The 23,612-nt window shown below is 44.4% G+C and overlaps 1 protein-coding gene across 1 annotated transcript; it reads left to right on the forward strand.

The window, feature by feature from the left end:
• The first annotated feature begins 158 nt into the window (after window positions 1-158).
• ppp2cb (protein phosphatase 2, catalytic subunit, beta isozyme) lies at window positions 159-23,612 on the forward strand. The gene is made up of 7 exons (XM_056265572.1): window positions 159-558; window positions 6,137-6,346; window positions 6,425-6,598; window positions 6,707-6,796; window positions 20,815-20,976; window positions 21,058-21,176; window positions 23,335-23,612. The coding sequence occupies exons 1-7, from the start codon at window positions 457-459 to the stop codon at window positions 23,405-23,407; spliced, it is 930 nt and encodes a 309-aa protein (XP_056121547.1). The 5' UTR covers window positions 159-456; the 3' UTR covers window positions 23,408-23,612.

Consider the following 23,612-nt stretch of genomic DNA (forward strand, 5'->3'; position numbering starts at 1 on the left):
TACCCGTTGTAAACTGCATGCATTGAATAACTGATTAAAAATGTACAGCCTATAGTATGAACCTTCATTGAACACGTGAGCACATATCTAGTTTCCCGCGTCTTCCTGGCCACTGGGGGCAGCAGAGCGTCGCGGGCACTGCATGCCTTTCTGATGACGTCACGGGCGGCGGCCATTACACAGCGCGTTTAGGAGGAAGGTCGGAAGCGCGACGAGTCAACAGAAAATTCGTTAACGACAGATAGCGGATACCGTCCAAAGACAGAAATCAGTTACCGTCAACCCTAGATATAAAACCACCGGTGACACGCATTAGGTGTTTAATGAGCTGATAGCCGAGTCGAACAGCAGTGTTTGGTGCTCGTGCGTCGGCCCGCGCGTGAGTGTGGCAGTGTTCAGTGCGCGCGCACTCACTGCTGATTCGGTCACCGCAGAATCCGTGAGAAACACCGCAGAATGGATGATAAAACCTTCACGAAAGAGTTAGACCAATGGGTCGAGCAGCTGAACGAGTGCAAACAGCTGAGCGAGAACCAAGTGCGAACCCTCTGCGAGAAGGTAAAGAAAAGCTCGAGTTTCATACATCATTAGCTTTTAATAAACATAAACCATACTATTAAACGTAACGTCTAGCATTACTGAACGCCCTGTGAGAAAATAAACGTATACTTCATTATTATATCAAGCAAGCATCAATATTATTTTTGATACAATGAATGGGATTTGCACACACTGATCTCCTCCTGGGACCCAGGAATAGACGTGTGTACCCTGTAGTGGATACTATAACTTACTGTAGTGTATTTCTCTAACAGCACACACACTATACTGTAGTGTATTTCTCTGACCGCACACACACTATACTGTAGTGTATTTCTCTGACAGCACACACACACACCACAGGTCTGAGTCCTGTAAAGAGCAGATTCAGGGCTTTCAGAGACACCAACTGTTCACAGCTTTCACCAGGACAACAACTTCTGCTTGCTCTTTAAACATGACTGGCATTCATTTAGTGATCAAATGTGGCACTCTTATGGAAAATGATTATATTTTATCATTTAAATCTGACTCATTTTAAAACTGCTTGTCATAAATCAACATTTTAGGAAAGTGTTATGATGTTTCTTGATTTCATAAATGTCCACTGTAGAGACACCAGGACTTACAGCAGGTTTACCAGAGACACAACAAGTGGAATTATAGATCAATATTACTATGAATGATTAACTATTATGGAAATGATGCCAATTAAACCTCCACATTATTATACTTTTTTTTTTTATTACATGTTTCCCCAAGAACGCATTAATATGCAGATTAGATACAGTTCATAGATGCATTGTATATTGAATGGGAAACTCCATTTATGGCTTTTTTACCCACATATTGCATAAAGTAAAATGGTAAATCAATTAAATCCATAATATATTTCATAAAAAGGTTGAGAATAATTTTTATACAAATTTTGGTTAAAAGAAAACCCTGAAACCTAAACATGTATCGGTGAATGGGGAAATATCCCACTGTTTTTGCCTAAACATGTCATTCCATGTCTTTAGTTTTTAAACAACTCCTGTTGTCACTACAGAGGACATAACATATGAATACAATATCTTTTCAAAATGTTTTTTTTCTTTCATTTGTTCCTTATGCTCTAAACAATGAACAATGACATGAATATCTCAAATATTTCAAACATGAAATACTAAATGCAAAATTTGTTTTCCCCCCTGCTTCTGAGGATGATATACATTTTAGCTGATGAAAATTAGCCTACTTTTTGCATATTAGTCTATATTCTGAATCGTGGCGAAGTATGAATACTTTGTTTTGATTGTTTTTAAAGTTCGCAGTAAGTCCTTGAACACAAGTATAGTGTTGCAAGTATGTCTGCTGATATCCCATAATGACTAATGCAGATTGATTTGGGCGATGTAAAATTTCTCATAATGCTCACCTAAACGTGTGGAGGACCTCTGTGTGTAACGGCTGTCATAGCATCATGCGACTGGTGTATGCCACAGCCGACACACGGCAATATTGATTTAGTCAGAAATGCCATTCTCATTTATGCGTGTCGTTTAGTTGCTCGAGTTTATTCATGCCTGTGTGTTTTCTATATGCGTTTGTCGTCATGTGCAGTCTCTATAGTGTGTGGTGAAGGGTGACCTCCAGCACACACACTCCAGCTGCTTGTGTTTACACTCACCTCTGTTGTGTACATGTGACACAGATGTTACCTCACATCTGGCTGACGTCAGCATGATGACTCTGTGGGTCTGGACTCTCCTGAGATGATCCAAAGAAAATATTTATCACTGAAGGTGTTAATAATACAAGTTAATTAAAAATACAGGAAGTAACAAAGTGCAATCTTGCCATTAAAATGAGAAAATAAAGCCGTTCTGGTGGCTCACACAGCCATGTGTTTCTGGATCAAACGTGGGACGGCTTTATCAGGAGTTCTCTAAGTGAGGATGGGTTCATTCAGGCAATAGAGAATGAGATCGATTGCTATATTGTGAGTTTGGTTGTGGCTGAAGAGCATTGTTACACACAGCGAGCAACTGTACCCTGTAGTGTGGCATAGAAAGCCTTATTACTTTAATAAGCAGTAACTGTTTTATAAAAGCAATGAGGTCATCACCATCATTGTTATATATAAAAAGCATTTGTTAGGTGCCATTACTCTGCTAGAAGATCTGATCCTGACAGAACATTCAGCAAACATAACCCTCCACATTACGACATGATGATGAAGCAGTATTGAGGTATTGCGTAATCTGGAAACACAAGAGGTGTTTATCATAACTGTCACGAGATGGCAGGTTACCCATAAAGCTCTTCAGGAAGAGCAGAGAAAAGCTCTTTCCATTGAGTTTGAGTCAGTGTGTCTTCAAAACATGATGCCTTTTGTGTTGTTTGTAGGTTTTAAGAATGTCACACGTATGCAGAAATAGCAATAGTATTGAGCACTCGAACATGTCCAAATCTGCCCATGTAATCATGTACTATGGGGTAAAAGGGGTAAGAGTAAAGACAACTCTTTAAAGGTCTCTCTCTCTCTCTCTCCATGGAAACACACTCATATGGACGGTCTCCATGGTGACGGGGGTTGTTCTCTCCGCAGATATTGATTTGGTTTCACAGCGATACAGATGCTCAGACATACACGTCCACCAGACGTCCATATCTGTGCATGTTTCAGAGCGGCTTGTGGTCTTGAGGATTTCCAGCGTGGTCTAACTTTAGGCAGTGGACGTGTCAGGGAGATTTGGGAGCATGCATTTATAATATCAAACTACATATACATTTTCAGATGATGGTTTGAGTGGTGCTTGCCTGGTCCCTTAACAAAAACACGAGCGAGTGAGTTCTTGTCCAGGCAACGGGTGTAGCTCCCTAAACGAGAGGAGTCGTGCCTCTTGCGATATCAGACACCGCTACTGAATGCTCAACACTGGCTAAAGCAGGCTGGGTGCTTGAGTTGTGTGGGATAAGGCTGGATGTTTGTGGCTCTGTAAATGTTCTGGTCAGGTGTTTGACTGCGCCGTGTGCTGGAGGTGAGCCCAGGCTCGGCACGCACCGAATGCTTTCACTACACCGATTCTAGGCTGCCAAACATGTTCAGGCTGAAATGGTTTCGAAGGGTCGAAATCATTGACTGAAACCGTGATGTCTAATATTGGCACTGCTGCAGTGGTGCAGTTTGACTGGTTGAGCGTCTGTTTCATGCACACAATGTGGACGAACTACAGCAGTTAATGCGTCAGCTAGGGCTGGGCCATATGACAAAAGTTGTTTCACCATATGAGAGATTTTGTGTCATGATTATATATATATATATATATATATATATATATTAGGGGTGTAACGGTACACAAAAATCACGGTTCGGTACGTACCTCGGTTTTAAAGTCACGGTTCGGTACATTTTCGATACAGCAAAAAGTAAGAAATGCAAGAGAAATTTCCTATTTGTTAAAAGAAAAAATATTTTTTAAATAAGTGTGAGTTTTCCTACATCTTGAAACTTTCAGGTTTATAAATGGGGGTCATCTTTGAAGGATGAACAAATAATGTTTTGGTCATCACATTAAAAATAACATTTAAATATATGAAGAGTTCAGATGCAAAAGCCATTTGAAATTTTCTTCTAGAATGATCATTTTTATCAAGCTTGTATATTTAAGTTCAGTAATTTCACTTAAATGGCAATGAAGATTACCTATTAATTGTCATTTGAGTGTAATTACTGAACTTAAATATACAAGCTTCATAAAAATGATCATTCTAGAAGAAAATTTCAAATGGCACTTAGCTTTTGCATCTGAACTCTTCATATATTTGAGTTTTGAAGTGCTGGAAAAAGCTGTGTGAAGTACTTGAAAGCATTTCACTATTCCAGCCAAACTGGTTACAGTTAGTGTTACTATATTAAATCCATGGTGAATGTTGCTGGTCTGTGGACTTAAAGCCTATAACTAGTTCATTCACGGCACAATGTTTCTCCCGGTGTCCACGTCAGCGCTGTTTGATCTAATAGAGATCTACGGTTAATAACGGAGAAATGTGAATGCTTCTCACTAGATCTCGCAGTGCTGTTATTACTTCAGTGGCGAATTCAAATGTTTTCTTCACTGGATCTCTTAGCGCTGTGTTGTAACAGTGTCGCTTGATCGAGATCGGCTCGCGCTGCACAGATGCTGCTGGTCTGAACTGATAAACGATCCATGAAGCACAATATAATGAGTAGCGCAGTTTCTTTCCGCTTTCATTGCGTTTGCCATTTGATGTTGCGCAACGTTGTGGTGATCGCGCCAGCGCGGATTTTGTCGGCAGGAAAAATGGTCCAAGGAATCGTTCGGTTTGTATGCGTACCGAACCGGAAGCCTCGAACCGAAACGGTTCAAGACGAATACATGTACCGTTCCACCCCTAATATATATATATATATATATATATCTCACTATACTTATTTCAGAGCAGTGAGCGAGGTTCTCTTTTGTTTGATTCACATTAATGACACAGAGCAGCAGGTTTATTAGGCTGCTGTCACTTTAAGACTGAATGCACGGATCTAATATACTGATAAAGGCGCTTTATGCAATTTGAGTTCTTAACTCCATTAATGAAGTCGTTGTCCAGAAGTTAAACAAAGTTTTTAGAAGCATTTGTAGTGGATGCACTGCTTTTGAACACTCGTCCTGTGGCCCGCTACGTTTTAATGACAGCGAAGAGTGCTAGTAGGCGCATTATAATTCCTCTTTGACTTGCAGAACTCGTGTTCTGAGAATATTCTCGCCAGAACAAATTTGCGCACTTGACTCGGCTATTACGGCAGACGCTGCTGGATTGGTTGGGTCCATTGGCCGGTTTGCAAGGGTCCGATGGCACCGCTCTGTACACCCGCTGCTGTTGATGTCGTGCGCAGACAGACTGTAGCCTAATGATCACTCCTCCTGTGATCTTCACTGTGTTAGGAAAAATACCAGTGTATTTGAAGGATAGAATTTGAAAGAAACGGTAAGATTTGCATGTTTCTCTAGAATGTTTTTGACTGCCGAGTCAGACAATTATATTTACACTGCAAAGTAATATATTTGATTCGTTTTACACAATAACAAATATTATTTTGTCAGTGGTAAAAAATGAGAATAACTCAAGGAAGTTTTCTCTGAAAAGTATTTTATATGGCTCTTATTGATATTTTGATATAGTATTACTAAATTATTTTTATTAATGTAATGTTATTGTACAAATGGTTTTCCATTTTCCTAATATCCAAATATTTTCCTAATGTCTTGTACCGTTAAACTTGGCATCACGTAGATGGGGAATATGCATATGGAAATGATATGCAGATGACGCTGTGTTGTAAAACGAGGCGTTGTAATCTCCACATATGGTTATTTCGGGGTGGAGACGCATGTGCGCACAATTCTTCGCTGACTGGGTTTTATAAGTGGGATATTGCACTGGTTCTGGCTTATGCATGGTTTTATACATCTGAGGAGTGTTGTGCGTATGCAACATCTAGCTTTTGTGCGTATGCACACTTCTACGGGAAGTGTTATACACGAGGGCCTGGACTCTGTGTCACTGATGCGCTGTCCTGTGCTCACACCCACAGGCTAAGGAGATTCTCACGAAGGAGTCGAATGTGCAGGAGGTGCGCTGCCCCGTCACAGTGTGTGGAGATGTGCACGGCCAGTTTCACGACCTCATGGAGCTCTTCAGAATCGGTGGGAAGTCACCTGACACCAACTACCTGTTCATGGGCGACTATGTAGACCGAGGATATTACTCAGTGGAAACCGTCTCACTGCTTGTTGCACTAAAGGTACATTTACTACATTTGCTATGATGGTCTTGCAAACATTTCAGACTTCTTGACACTTGATGTTTTCTGTGTTTTTAGGTTCGCTATCCAGAACGCATCACGATATTGCGAGGAAACCACGAGAGCAGGCAGATAACACAGGTGTACGGTTTCTATGACGAGTGCTTGAGGAAATACGGCAATGCAAACGTCTGGAAGTATTTCACAGACCTCTTTGACTACCTCCCCCTCACAGCCCTGGTGGATGGGCAGGTGAGGAATCCTCCTCTTCTGAGAAATACACATAACACCAGAACCGACATTACTTCTCTGATCTCTGCTGATGGCCGTCGATAACTCGTATAACTCTCTCTCTGTCAGATCTTCTGCCTACACGGTGGTCTCTCTCCATCCATAGACACGCTGGATCACATTCGTGCGCTGGATCGTCTGCAGGAGGTGCCGCATGAGGTCAGTACAAGTAACACACATCGCATCCACACTACTGGCTGCATCCAGTGTTATTTATATAGCACTGGATATAATGCTTGCTACAACCGGCTCAAGATTGTAACATGAACGAGAGGCAACACGGACGTGCAAGTAGTGAAAATACATTTATTCAACGAAATAAACATAATTCCATTAATACTGATTACTGTATCTTTTGTAAGTCAGTAGTGAAGGCGTGCATGAAAGAGGAGTGTAAGCTTAAGGTCTGGAATGGATGCACACAAATAAATATAACAAACGAAAAACAACAAAATATCAGCCGCTCAGTCAGGCACAGTCATCGTAGTTCTCTCTCACAATCATCAGCGCTGCAGTTCTTATAGCCCTGCAAATGAGCCTCAGGTGGAAAAAACACACCCTCACAGACCTGTAACCAAACGCACACCCTCGCTAAACGCCTGTAACCAAACACACACCCTCGCTAAACGCCCGTAACCAAAAACACACCCTCGCTAAACGCCCGTAACCAAAAACACACCCTCGCTAAACGCCCGTAACCAAACGCACACCCTCGCTAAACGCCCGTAACCAAACACACACCCTCGCTAAACGCCCGTAACCAAACGCACACCCTCGCTAAACGCCCGTATCCAAAAACACACCCTCGCTAAACGCCCGTAACCAAACGCACACCCTCGCTAAACGCCTGTAACCAAACACACACCCTCGCTAAACGCCCGTAACCAAACGCACACCCTCGCTAAACGCCCGTAACCAAACACACACCCTCGCTAAACGCCCGTAACCAAACACACACCCTCGCTAAATGCCCGTAACCAAACGCACACCCTCGCTAAACGCCCGTAACCAAAAACACACCCTCGCTAAACGCCCGTAACCAAACGCACACCCTCGCTAAACGCCCGTATCCAAAAACACACCCTCGCTAAACGCCCGTAACCAAACGCACACCCTCGCTAAACGCCTGTAACCAAACACACACCCTCGCTAAACGCCCGTAACCAAACGCACACCCTCGCTAAACGCCCGTAACCAAACACACACCCTCGCTAAACGCCCGTAACCAAACACACACCCTCGCTAAATGCCCGTAACCAAACGCACACCCTCGCTAAACGCCCGTAATCAAAAACACACCCTCGCTAAACGCCCGTAACCAAACGCACACCCTCGCTAAACGCCCGTAACCAAACGCACACCCTCGCTAAACGCCCGTAACCAAACACACACCCTCGCTAAACGCCCGTAACCAAAAACACACCCTCGCTAAACGCCCGTAACCAAACACACACCCTCGCTAAACGCCCGTAACCAAAAACACACCCTCGCTAAATGCCCGTAACCAAACGCACACCCTCGCTAAACGCCCGTAACCAAAAACACACCCTCGCTAAACGCCCGTAACCAAACGCACACCCTCGCTAAACGCCCGTAACCAAACGCACACCCTCGCTAAACGCCCGTAACCAAACACACACCCTCGCTAAACGCCCGTAACCAAACACACACCCTCGCTAAATGCCCGTAACCAAACGCACACCCTCGCTAAACGCCCGTAACCAAACACACACCCTCGCTAAACGCCTGCAACCAAAAACACACCCTCGCTAAATGCCCGTAACCAAAAACACACCCTCGCTAAATGCCCGTAACCAAACGCACACCCTCGCTAAACGCCCGTAACCAAACACACACCCTCGCTAAACGCCTGTAACCAAAAACACACCCTCGCTAAATGCCCGTAACCAAACGCACACCCTCGCTAAACACCTGTAACCAAACACACACCCTCGCTAAACGCCCGTAACCAAAAACACACCCTTGCTAAACACCTGTAACTAGGCCTGTCACGATAGTCAATAAATCAATTAATCGCACGATAAAAAAAAATTAGCTCGATAATTTTTCCAGCTGCGATAATTTCCATTTGCATGCTTGTTTGTTTTCCTCGTCTCTCTCTACCAAAGAGACTGGATGACAACTCTCGGTTCCTTAGCGTAGGAGGAGTGAACTATATAGAACTTATTCTGCCCGAGCCCGAGTGGGTCGGGCCGATATTTCCCGACACTATCCTCGGGCCGGGCCCTTGATCTAGAGACGTGCACTCCCAACACAATAAAGTGCGAAAACAAAATAGAAATGTAACCAAACACACACCCTCGCTAAACACCCGTAACCAAAAACACACCCTCGCTAAACGCCCGTAACCAAAAACACACCCTCGCTAAACGCCCGTAACCAAAAACACACCCTCGCTAAACGCCCGTAACCAAAAATACACCCTCGCTAAACGCCCGTAACCAAAAACACACCCTCGCTAAACGCCCGTAACCAAACGCACACCCTCGCTAAACGCCCGTAACCAAACACACACCCTCGCTAAACCCCGTAACCAAAAACACACCCTCGCTAAACGCCCGTAACCAAAAACACACCCTCGCTAAACGCCCGTAACCAAAAACACACCCTCGCTAAACGCCCGTAACCAAACGCACACCCTCGCTAAACGCCCGTAACCAAAAACACACCCTCGCTAAACGCCCGTAACCAAAAACACACCCTCGCTAAACGCCCGTAACCAACACACACCCTCGCTAAATGCCCGTAACCAAAAACACACCCTCGCTAAACGCCCGTAACCAAACGCACACCCTCGCTAAACGCCCGTAACCAAAAACACACCCTCGCTAAACCCCGTAACCAAAAACACACCCTCGCTAAACGCCCGTAACCAAAAACACACCCTCGCTAAACGCCCGTAACCAAAAGCACACCCTCGCTAAACGGCCGTAACCAAACGCACACCCTCGCTAAACGCCCGTAACCAAAAGCACACCCTCGCTAAACGCCCTTAACCAAAAACACACCCTCGCTAAACGCCCGTAACCAACACACACCCTCGCTAAACGCCCGTAACCAAAAACACACCCTCGCTAAACGCCCGTAACCAAACGCACACCCTCGCTAAACGCCCGTAACCAAACGCACACCCTCGCTAAACGCCCGTAACCAAACACACACCCTCGCTAAACGCCCGTAACCAAACACACACCCTCGCTAAATGCCCGTAACCAAACGCACACCCTCGCTAAACGCCCGTAACCAAACACACACCCTCGCTAAACGCCTGTAACCAAACGCACACCCTCGCTAAATGCCCGTAACCAAACGCACACCCTCGCTAAACGCCCGTAACCAAACACACACCCTCGCTAAACGCCTGTAACCAAAAACACACCCTCGCTAAATGCCCGTAACCAAACGCACACCCTCGCTAAACACCTGTAACCAAACACACACCCTCGCTAAACGCCCGTAACCAAAAACACACCCTTGCTAAACACCTGTAACTAGGCCTGTCACGATAGTCAATAAATCAATTAATCGCACGATAAAAAAAAATTAGCTCGATAATTTTTCCAGCTGCGATAATTTCCATTTGCATGCTTGTTTGTTTTCCTCGTCTCTCTCTACCAAAGAGACTGGATGACAACTCTCGGTTCCTTAGCGTAGGAGGAGTGAACTATATAGAACTTATTCTGCCCGAGCCCGAGTGGGTCGGGCCGATATTTCCCGACACTATCCTCGGGCCGGGCCCTTGATCTAGAGACGTGCACTCCCAACACAATAAAGTGCGAAAACAAAATAGAAATGTAACCAAACACACACCCTCGCTAAACACCCGTAACCAAAAACACACCCTCGCTAAACGCCCGTAACCAAAAACACACCCTCGCTAAACGCCCGTAACCAAAAACACACCCTCGCTAAACGCCCGTAACCAAAATACACCCTCGCTAAACGCCCGTAACCAAAAACACACCCTCGCTAAACGCCCGTAACCAAACGCACACCCTCGCTAAACGCCCGTAACCAAACGCACACCCTCGCTAAACCCCGTAACCAAAAACACACCCTCGCTAAACGCCCGTAACCAAAAACACACCCTCGCTAAACACCCGTAACCAAAAACACACCCTCGCTAAACGCCCGTAACCAAACGCACACCCTCGCTAAACGCCCGTAACCAAAAACACACCCTCGCTAAACGCCCGTAACCAAAAACACACCCTCGCTAAACGCCCGTAACCAACACACACCCTCGCTAAACGCCCGTAACCAAAAACACATCCTCGCTAAACGCCCGTAACCAAACGCACACCCTCGCTAAACGCCCGTAACCAAACACACACCCTCGCTAAACCCCGTAACCAAAAACACACCCTCGCTAAACGCCCGTAACCAAACACACACCCTCGCTAAACCCCGTAACCAAAAACACACCCTCGCTAAACGCCCGTAACCAAAAACACACCCTCGCTAAACGCCCGTAACCAAAAGCACACCCTCGCTAAACGGCCGTAACCAAACGCACACCCTCGCTAAACGCCCGTAACCAAACGCACACCCTCGCTAAACGCCCGTAACCAAAAACACACCCTCTCTAAACGCCCGTAACCAAACGCACACCCTCGCTAAACGCCCGTAACCAAAAACACACCCTCTCTAAACGCCCGTAACCAAACGCACACCCTCGCTAAACGCCCGTAACCAAACACACACCCTCGCTAAACACCCGTAACCAAACGCACACCCTCGGTAAACGCCCGTAACCAAACACACACCCTCGCTAAACGCCCGTAACCAAAAACACACCCTTGCTAAACACCTGTAACTAGGCCTGTCACGATAGTCAATAAATCAATTAATCGCACGATAAAAAAAAATTAGCTCGATAATTTTTCCAGCTGCGATAATTTCCATTTGCATGCTTGTTTGTTTTCCTCGTCTCTCTCTACCAAAGAGACTGGATGACAACTCTCGGTTCCTTAGCGTAGGAGGAGTGAACTATATAGAACTTATTCTGCCCGAGCCCGAGTGGGTCGGGCCGATATTTCCCGACACTATCCTCGGGCCGGGCCCTTGATCTAGAGACGTGCACTCCCAACACAATAAAGTGCGAAAACAAAATAGAAATGTAACCAAACACACACCCTCGCTAAACACCCGTAACCAAAAACACACCCTCGCTAAACGCCCGTAACCAAAAACACACCCTCGCTAAACGCCCGTAACCAAAAACACACCCTCGCTAAACGCCCGTAACCAAAATACACCCTCGCTAAACGCCCGTAACCAAAAACACACCCTCGCTAAACGCCCGTAACCAAACGCACACCCTCGCTAAACGCCCGTAACCAAACGCACACCCTCGCTAAACCCCGTAACCAAAAACACACCCTCGCTAAACGCCCGTAACCAAACGCACACCCTCGCTAAACGCCCGTAACCAAAAACACACCCTCGCTAAACGCCCGTAACCAAAAACACACCCTCGCTAAACGCCCGTAACCAACACACACCCTCGCTAAACGCCCGTAACCAAAAACACACCCTCGCTAAACGCCCGTAACCAAACGCACACCCTCGCTAAACGCCCGTAACCAAACACACACCCTCGCTAAACCCCGTAACCAAAAACACACCCTCGCTAAACGCCCGTAACCAAACACACACCCTCGCTAAACCCCGTAACCAAAAACACACCCTCGCTAAACGCCCGTAACCAAAAACACACCCTCGCTAAACGCCCGTAACCAAAAGCACACCCTCGCTAAACGGCCGTAACCAAACGCACACCCTCGCTAAACGCCCGTAACCAAAAGCACACCCTCGCTAAACGCCCGTAACCAAAAACACACCCTCGCTAAACGCCCGTAACCAACACACACCCTCGCTAAACGCCCGTAACCAAAAACACACCCTCGCTAAACGCCCGTAACCAAACGCACACCCTCGCTAAACGCCCGTAACCAAACGCACACCCTCGCTAAACGCCCGTAACCAAACGCACACCCTCGCTAAACGCCCGTAACCAAACGCACACCCTCTCTAAACGCCCGTAACCAAAAACACACCCTCTCTAAACGCCCGTAACCAAACGCCCGTAACCAAACGCACACCCTCGCTAAACGCCCGTAACCAAACGCACACCCTCGCTAAACGCCCGTAACCAAAAACACACCCTCTCTAAACGCCCGTAACCAAACGCACACCCTCGCTAAACGCCCGTAACCAAACGCACACCCTCGCTAAACGCCCGTAACCAAACGCACACCCTCGCTAAACGCCCGTAACCAAAAACACACCCTCTCTAAACGCCCGTAACCAAACGCACACCCTCGCTAAACGCCCGTAACCAAAAACACACCCTCTCTAAACGCCCGTAACCAAACGCACACCCTCGCTAAACGCCCGTAACCAAACACACACCCTCGCTAAACACCCGTAACCAAACGCACACCCTCGGTAAACGCCCGTAACCAAACGCACACCCTCGCTAAACGCCCGTAATCAAAAACACACCCTCTCTAAACGCCCGTAACCAAACGCACACCCTCGCTAAACGCCCGTAATCAAAAACACACCCTCTAAACGCCCGTAACCAAACGCACACCCTCGCTAAACGCCCGTAACCAAACACACACCCTCGCTAAACGCCCGTAACCAAAAACACACCCTCTCTAAACGCCCGTAACCAAACGCACACCCTCGCTAAACGCCCGTAACCAAAAACACACCCTCTCTAAACGCCCGTAACCAAACGCACACCCTCGCTAAACGCCCGTAACCAAACACACACCCTCGCTAAACACCCGTAACCAAACGCACACCCTCGGTAAACGCCCGTAACCAAACGCACACCCTCGCTAAACGCCCGTAATCAAAAACACACCCTCTCTAAACGCCCGTAACCAAACGCACACCCTCGCTAAACGCCCGTAATCAAAAACACACCCTCTAAACGCCCGTAACCAAACGCACACCCTCGCTAAACGCCCGTAATCAAAAACACACCCTCGCTAAACGCCCGTAACCAAACACACACCCTCGCTAAACGCCCGTAACCAAACGCACACCCTCGCTAAACGCCCGTAACCAAACACACACCCTCGCTAAACGCCCGTAACCAAACGCACACCCTCGCTAAACGCCCGTAATCAAAAACACACCCTCGCTAAACGCCCGTAACCAAACACACACCCTCGCTAAACGCCCGTAACCAAACACACACCCTCGCTAAACGCCCGTAACCAAACACACACCCTCGCTAAACGCCCGTAACCAAACGCACACCCTCGCTAAACGCCCGTAACCAAACACACACCCTCGCTAAACGCCCGTAACCAAACGCACACCCTCGCTAAACGCCCGTAACCAAACACACACCCTCGCTAAACGCCCGTAACCAAACGCACACCCTCGCTAAACGCCCGTAATCAAAAACACACCCTCGCTAAACGCCCGTAACCAAACACACACCCTCGCTAAACGCCCGTAACCAAACACACACCCTCGCTAAACGCCCGTAACCAAACACACACCCTCGCTAAACGCCCGTAACCAAACGCACACCCTCGCTAAACGCCCGTAACCAAACACACACCCTCGCTAAACGCCCGTAACCAAACACACACCCTCGCTAAACGCCCGTAACCAAACACACACCCTCGCTAAACGCCCGTAACCAAACGCACACCCTCGCTAAACGCCCGTAACCAAACACACACCCTCGCTAAACGCCCGTAACCAAAAACACACCCTCGCTAAACGCCCGTAACCAAACACACACCCTCGCTAAACGCCCGTAACCAAACGCACACCCTCTCTAAACGCCCGTAACCAAAAACACACCCTCTCTAAACGCCCGTAACCAAACGCCCGTAACCAAACGCACACCCTCGCTAAACGCCCGTAACCAAACGCACACCCTCGCTAAACGCCCGTAACCAAAAACACACCCTCTCTAAACGCCCGTAACCAAACGCACACCCTCGCTAAACGCCCGTAACCAAACGCACACCCTCGCTAAACGCCCGTAACCAAACGCACACCCTCGCTAAACGCCCGTAACCAAAAACACACCCTCTCTAAACGCCCGTAACCAAACGCACACCCTCGCTAAACGCCCGTAACCAAACGCACACCCTCGCTAAACGCCCGTAATCAAAAACACACCCTCGCTAAACGCCCGTAACCAAACACACACCCTCGCTAAACGCCCGTAACCAAACGCACACCCTCGCTAAACGCCCGTAACCAAAAACACACCCTCGCTAAACGCCCGTAACCAAACACACACCCTCGCTAAACGCCCGTAACCAAACACACACCCTCGCTAAACGCCCGTAACCAAACACACACCCTCGCTAAACGCCCGTAACCAAACACACACCCTCGCTAAACGCCCGTAACCAAACACACACCCTCGCTAAACGCCCGTAACCAAACGCACACCCTCGCTAAACGCCCGTAACCAAACACACACCCTCGCTAAACGCCCGTAACCAAACACACACTCTCGCTAAACGCCCGTATCCAAAAACACACCCTCGCTAAACGCCCGTAACCAAACACACACCCTCGCTAAACGCCCGTAACCAAACACACAGGCCCAGCGCTCACTGGGATCTAACAGTGCTGAACATCACGAGAAACAGAAACACAGGGCAAACCACACACTCATGACAGAAGCTCACAGTGAATTGAATGCCAAGGAAAAAAATAAGTTTTAAGAGCCGATTTAGAAACCGGTAAGGACCGTGGCGATCTGATATTCCACAGTCTAGGGCCGGCAACAGCAAAGGCTCGACCTCCAGATCGCGATTAAAGATAGAGGACACGAGAGAGCAGTCTCTTATCACCACACCTCAGATTTAGTGTGGGATTGTATAGAGCGAGTAGCTCAGACGAATAGCTCGGTGCCAGATTATTTAAGGTTTTAAAAACCTAAAGAATTTTAAACTAATTCTAAAATGCACAGGTAACCATTGCAGAGATTTTACAAGTGGAGTAACGTGAGCGAATTTACGTTTGCCTTTGAGGAGTTTTGCAGTAAATGGAGCCGAGCGATGGAGCATGTGGACATGCCATAGTGAAGAGTTGCAGTAATGCAAACGAGACGTAATGAGCGCATGGATGGCTATCTCTGCGGTTTTATCAGAGAGAGAGGATCTAATCTTAGAGAGAAGACGTAGCTGGAAACAACATGAGCTAATAACCGCTTGAAGAAATATCACTCGATGTTTCCTTAAAGTCTGTGTAAAGCAATATTACATGTGTTCTTAAAAATGTGCTATTAACCACCCAGCCAAATTTAAATGATAAAAAAAACGCCAAGTAAATTAAAATAATTTATCAAAAATAAGCAGTATTGTCTCAGTGAGTCCCAGTTGTCTCTGATGAAAGTTTGTAAACTCTCCTGTGTAAAATGTTCACTGCAGAGGCGACTGGTGTGTTCACTGAATAAATCCACCTCTTCCTGATATCACTTAATTCATTAAAGTAAGGAGACTGAGCTGTTTTGGTAAATTATCACAACCAGGTAATATGCATTTACATGACGAAGGCATAGCTTGTAGGCTGTAGTAAGTACCGGTAATGACAGGCACTTCCGCTTGAGTGGGCGAACCACAGTGCGTCATCGAGCCATGATTTCAGGCCACAAAAAATGCTGAAAAACTGTTTTACGGGCTAACTCCACAATTCAGAACTACATAGTTCAAACTTCAAAGTCCTTGTAATGTGTTTTCTGCAATACATTTCTAACATTTATAATGCGTTTAGAAACAAATCTCTGAATTGCCTTTACACTGACTTTAAGTGTTTGTAGCATTAGTGTAAAAGTTTCAGGTTTTAGTCTGAGGGAGATGTTGTTTCACAACTGCTCTGCCGTTGCCCTGATGATTCTGCACATATTCTCTAGTTGAATTAAGTGTGGGAGAAGGAAGGAGGAAATGTTTAGAGGGCTTAACTCACTGCTGGTAAATGGGCTTTAGTAAACCCGGCTGTCTGTGCCGTAGAAACACTGTGAACCGTTGCGTCTGGGAACACGACCATCTTCACATATTTGTGGGCTTCCTGTGGTTTTCCGTGAAAATAAACGTTTGAAAATTAAGACGACCATAAATATTATTAGTGAAATTTTACAATTGCAGTCTAATATTCTTGTATTATTATTATAAATATTTTTTTTATACTTATTGTTTTACAGTGAAATATTATAAGAGTAATATTAAATTATTATTATTATTTATATATATTTGAATAAATCTGATGTAGCCCTAGACTGGTGTGTCTGGCCTGTCCACACTGATTTAATTTTTGATATGTTTTAGCTTACCTCAAGGGCATCCAAGATGTAGGTGTCTTTGTGTCCACAGTATTTTCAATTTTGATATTTTTAGGTCAAACCGTTCTTGTCTGTCAGTCATATAATGCAGGTCTATGGTCACCACCTCAAAGAGCAGCACAGAGAAGTCCAAATTAAACATGATTTAATGACTCGTAAATGTAAGTACACATTGATGGCCTAAGACACGAAACGAGCGGTTTGTGTGAGAAAACTAACAGTATTTATATCGTTTTTACCTCTTGTAAACAGCCACGTCCAAGTGATCTGAGGGCGCGGGCGCTTCCGTCTTTTCCGGCAAGCGCCGGGAGTGATCTCTCGCGCGTGTACGTCACTCATACAATTGTTTTATTTTGTATTTTTTTGGAATTGTTTTCTTTTACGATGGTTTAAACATCCCGGATAAGTGCAAATTAGTACCCTTTTAATTAGCCGTCTTACCTACAATCTCTGCTCTGTGTAAACAATGAGTGACGTACACGCGCGAGAGATCACTTCCAGCGCTTTCCGGAAAAGACCGATGCGCCGGCGCCCTCAGATCACTTGGACGTGGCTGTGTTTACAAGAGGTAAAAACGATATAAATACTGTTGGTTTTCTCTCACAAACCGCTCGTTTTGTGTCTTAGGCCATCAATGTGTACTTACATTTACGAGTCATTAAATCATGTTTAATTTGGACTTCTCTGTGCTGCTCTTTGAGGTGGTGACCATAGACCTGCATTATATGACTGACAGACAAGAACGGTTTGACCTAAAAATATCAAAATTGAAAATACTGTGGACACAAAGACACCTACATCTTGGATGCCCTTGAGGTAAGCTAAAACATACCAAAAATTTATTTCAAAGTGAACTATCCCTTTAAGACGCTGAGGACTCTCCTTCCAGTGACATCATAACGTCCTCATTGTACAACATTACTGGTATTGATGAACAACAGCAGAACTGATATATTTATTATTTAATTTTTTATGTTATTTAAATTAAAATAGAGTAGTGAGTCGGCTCACGTGATTTATGTTTGCATGAAGAGAAATGTGAATAGAGGGCTGTTCACACTGAACGCATGACACCGCACTAGTTGACAGTGTGTATATTGTTAGTTGCGTGTATAAATAGACACCAGCCTAGATTTCCTCTCTGTGTCCTGAGACTGTTTTACTGGGAAACTGCTGCAGATTATACTCTCTGAACTAATCCAATTGAATCTTAAGATCAGACTATTTTCCCACCCGTATGGCCAGTTCATCAGAAGCAGAAACACTGTGTAATAGGGCTGGGTAAAACATAACGATTTCTCGATTTTAATCGATTCTCATTTTTACGAACCGATATCTATTCTTAAATCCCAAGAATCGATTAGGCTTTTTCAGTTGATGGATGAATGGAACATTGCTCAATAAATCGCAATAATCTTTATGCTTTGTTACTATTGATATGAAACAAAGTCTCAGATTTCTAAGTTCGTCCATTTTCTTGCGAAATTCGAAAACATGGCGTGAGATCGCTCTGGCTCAGCTCAAGAGAAGCAGCAGCACATGATCTCCTCTTCCGCCTTAATAATACCAGTTACAGCGCCAAATAAACATGAATGAGCGTCTGAAAGTGTGTTAAAAGAGAGTACAACTTATCGACATCCGTATCATGTAACGTGGAATCGCTCAATCAGTGTTTCAACCGTGGAAAGACGTCAGTAAAACAGCGTCATGTAACGTCACATTTACCTCAGAAAAACCATATCCAGTGACCACCATAAACTCGTTAGTCAGCTAGAAAAATTAACTCTAGAGAGGAGCATTTTTCTAAATATATGCACCATATTACATATTCATTATAATTTTTAATGTTCTTCATTATTTAATGCATGTTTGAATAAATCTGGCAAGTTTTTTATGATAGCCACCGTTTAAATGTTTATATTTCATATAACTTTATTATTATAAAAATAAATAAGTGTAATTTAAGTGTTTGTATAGCTACAAATCAGTATATAATTACCAATATTATAGTCTGCTAATGAAGCCTATAGGCTACAACTGACTCCCATAGTTTACAGTAGGGCTGCAACAAACGATTATTTTGATAATCGATTAATCTAACGATTATTAGAACGATTAATCGACTAATCGTCGATTATTTCGCAGACTAATCAGTAAGTTTGGAACGATTATTCAGCTTTTCCAATTAGTTAAAACATTGAGTTATACATATCTAACATATTCTATACATATTATCTAACTATAATATAAAAAAAGAAAATCACTTCAGCTTTTGAAATAGTTGTTTTAATGAACTTTGAGCCAACTAAACAGGTCATTCTCTTTAAGTTTTCAGATTTCGGTCCAACTCAAATCACACACAAATGCTCTCTAAGCATTGTTTAATAGGCCCACTGCTTTTCTTAGAACTGAAACAGAAAAAGGGACATTTACTTCAGGACACAAAGAATGGTAAAATATTAATCTGCAAACAATTATTATAAGTATAAAATTACAATCTTTTTTTACATGACAATTGAGCTGACAGAGACGTTCTCATTCACCTTTTAATTTATAGTATGATAAAGTAACTGCCATGATATTCTTCCTATATCATAGGAAGGATATAACATCTCGTTTTGTAAGTCAGCATGATTATTGAACAAAATACAGGCAAGTAATAAGACTATAATAATACCTAATATACTAATAGTGTTACAATAATAAAAACAGCCCTGACTCCTAAGCTCGATCAAGCTTTATTCTATGCAAAATAAGTCATCACATTACTGTAATTATATTACTATTGATAATATTATTACTATTATTAGTAGTATTGCATTCTCTAATAAAGAGAGATTTGCCGCTGGTTAGTAAGCTCCAGCTGGAGAACACTCACTTCTCACCGGCTCCTCTTTTGCCGGGATGTTTCCTCTTGCACTCCAACATGCATGTTGTGCTCCCGTGAAAAGCAAGTTCCGCCTTGCATGTATTGCACACGACAGCATTCTTGATTTGAAGTTTTGTGAAACTCTCCCAAACCTAAACCTTGCTAGTTCGGATTCGTTTGCCCTGTCATAATTCGCGCTGTGTTTTCTTCTACCGCAATAGCATTTGTAAGGGCTGCACTACACTCTAGCGCTACAGCGCCGTAGCGGTCAAATCGCGATATTGCAGGTCCTTACATTAGGTCACGTGAGATCAAACGACTACTCGACAACAAAGATATTTGTCGACAAATTTTTATTGTCGACGTTGTCCACAACGTCGACTAATCGTTGCAGCCCTAGTTTACAGCATTAGTTAGGAGATTTGTTTTCCTTGATAAAATTTGCCATGTATTGTACCTGATATCCAAAATAATCAATATTGAATCGAATCGAATTGCAAGCTTGTGAATCGAAATCGAATCGAATTGTGAAATTTGTGTCAATATACCAGCCCTACTGCGTAATGCTGCGAATGACTCGCTTCGCTAGTTCTGGTTTGAAATGTCGTCATAACTGAAATGCTCAGGCCAGACGTGTCTCCGGTCGGTGTGTTCAGCTGTGAGCCAGCTGACGCTCATTCAGCCTCGCCTGCAGTGCATTGTGGGCTTTCGTCTGCCCTTATCAAGATCAGCTTCATGTTGAGCTGAACTCTTGTGGCTGTCCGGACCTGTAGAACCTTCTCTTCAACTTTATTAGCTCTTCAGATGAAGTAACCAAGATACCAGCTGTGCTTGCGAAAGCCGAGAGTCATTACAGTGTGTTTAAGATATATGGCATCTGTACAACACCGGTTCTCATGAAGGCTCTCGCTGGTTCGAGGGGATTGGCTGTAAGTCAGTGTGTGTGTGTTCCAGGGCCCCATGTGTGACCTGCTGTGGTCGGACCCTGATGATCGTGGTGGCTGGGGAATCTCTCCTCGAGGAGCGGGATACACCTTTGGACAGGACATTTCTGAGACCTTCAACCACGCTAACGGCCTGACGCTGGTGTCCCGCGCACATCAGCTGGTCATGGAGGTGAGATACACACTTCAACTCCTCACAGCCCTTCAGTGGAATAACAGTTCAGATCAGATAAAACAGCTTGTTTTCCCCCAGGGGTACAACTGGTGTCATGATAGGAACGTCGTCACCATCTTCAGCGCGCCGAACTACTGCTATCGCTGCGGGAACCAGGCAGCCATTATGGAGCTGGACGATACTCTTAAATATTCATTGTAAGTTACACTTATGATAATCTTTCAAATGTGTACTCCCTTATAAAGTGTGACGGCAAGAACATGTCTGAACCATATTTCAATTGTTTTACTTCAAGAATGAAAATGAAGCCTGTTTTTAGGAATATAAAGATTTTCCATTTGTGGCATTATCTGCATATTGTGGCTATTGAAGTGCACTATTATGCCTTTCAGGTACTAGCGTTCATGTAGCTTGTAATATAGTTATTTGTGACTGTACCGTCGGCAAAGTTTTGAAGATCAAAGTGTCTGACGCATAAAGTTATTGTCTCCTACAAGAAGTGCTTCTGAACTGCCGAAGCTGGTCGTCAGTAATTCCAGTCTCGCATCTGTAGCACGTCTGTGTGTGTTTGTAACAAATCTGCATAATCCCACCTGTGGTCTTCATTGGCTGTCCATGAACATCTCATTTGACCTGCCCCCTCAAACACTGTAGTTGTGTCTGAACGCGGCGTGTTGAGAAGACACGATTTCCAGCACTGCGGATCCACTTCTGCGGAAGTTCATATGGTAAAACTGACGCCATCGTTACGGTTCGTATCATTGGGTCTCATTCATGAAACACGAGCAGAACAAATTTTTGTGTAAATCGTGTGTAAAGTGGTTCTGGCGTAAATTTTCGGATTCATTAAAATGTTCGTATTTTCCAAATGTGAGTTGGTGCGAAAGAAATCTACACCTGCTCCAGCCACGCGTAAATAGTGAGTTTAACATCCGAACGTTTTGCTCATTAATAACTAAGGCTGCATTTTAATTCACCTTAATCGGGTACATATTTGCACAGCATTTTGAAAAAATGTTATATATAGTAATTACATACGGTTTTTCTTATTATGAGAGCCAGTAATAGCATCTGCGATGGTGGTCCTTCTCCAGTTTGAATACTATTTTTCCGAAGTGAACTAATTCGTTTTTTGCTCTCAAGCTTAATGTCGAACCATTTTCTTCTCACTTCTGGGATTGTTCGATTAACAGATGAAACTCCAGTAACTGCATCTGTAATATGCTGCCAAGCTTGCTTTTTTTTTAGGACCCGATACGCCACTATGTACGCTTGAAAATAAAATGTAATGTTTTGAATGAACTTCTGATAATAAAACTTCGATTTCTCCATCTGAGAAATTTTTCTTTTTCATTCGCTTTTGAGAAGACATGTTGAAATCCTTCGTTTGGTGTCATAATATGATGCCCATATTATAGTTGTCAGTCGGATTTAATGGGCGGGATTTATGGTAATTGAGAATGAACGTGCACGCGCGTCCCATTTACGACTGATTGGAATTCATTAACACACACACACATTTCACTATCACATCTGACGTTTACGAAGTATTTGTGAATCAGGAGATGAGTTTTCGGGAAGGTCTCTTTACGGGCAAATCACTCGCATATTAACTCTTATATTTACGAATGTTTCATGAATGAGACCCATTGTGCATCAAGCGCTGGAGAAGGTCCAGAGCTGAAGTTCAGATATGGTAATGAGAGTTTAGTTTCCGACAAGTGCTGTAAGCGATCGACCAATCACAGCAGACTGCGCTGTCTGACCGAGAAAGGGTCTGACCCTTTCAGAAAGGGTTTAAAGATAATGAATCCTTGATCGAACCGTTGATCGACGAGCTGATGCTGCAATGTATATTAGGAGAAAATAAAAGTGTTCTTTGCATGTTTGCAAAACAAAGTTAGGAGCCTTTAAAATAATAGGGACACTTAAAATCTCCATTGTTAAAAGCGCTATATAAATGATGACTTGACTTAAACCATATTGAGGTAGTGTTACCGTGTTGAGAAGTTCAGATAAACGGAGCAGTGTTTTCATAGCACCAGTGTTGGACGCTTCAGGGAAATCAGCCTTCAAATGTCTCACTGAATATTAAACCGGGATAGGAGAAAGTAAGAAAAAACGACTTGCAATAATGACTCTAATAACCATCGCCATTGAGAATAATGGGAAAATATTACAGCAATGTGTTTATTGCTATTAAAATGTCACAATGCCGAACAAAAAAATCGTAGTAATCCTAAAATGATGCTTCATGTTTTTCATTCTGCAACATGTTCTTTCTTTCTTGTTGAGGTTTTGGATTGACAGGTTGTCCTGAGATTGATTTGATCTGTGTTTTCCTCTCTCGCCCAGTCTTCAGTTTGACCCCGCTCCTCGACGCGGAGAGCCCCACGTCACCCGCCGCACCCCCGACTACTTCCTATAAGCCAGCGCAACACCAAACATTAGGACAATTCCAGACACGCATACATCTATTGTGTATATAAACAGGGGAGATGTTCTGACGCAACACTAACACGGACCAAAATGTGCCATACAAGCATTTAATGCCCAAATCCGATCGCTCTGTCTCAGTACTGCTACAAAGTGTCTCGTTTTAGCATATAGTGCAAATTGCCTGCTGTATACAA

Source organism: Rhinichthys klamathensis, unplaced genomic scaffold, assembly GCF_029890125.1.
Source record: "Rhinichthys klamathensis goyatoka isolate OS25496 unplaced genomic scaffold, OSU_Roscu_1.1 h1tg000236l_1, whole genome shotgun sequence".
NCBI classification, from domain to species: Eukaryota; Metazoa; Chordata; class Actinopteri; order Cypriniformes; family Leuciscidae; genus Rhinichthys; species Rhinichthys klamathensis.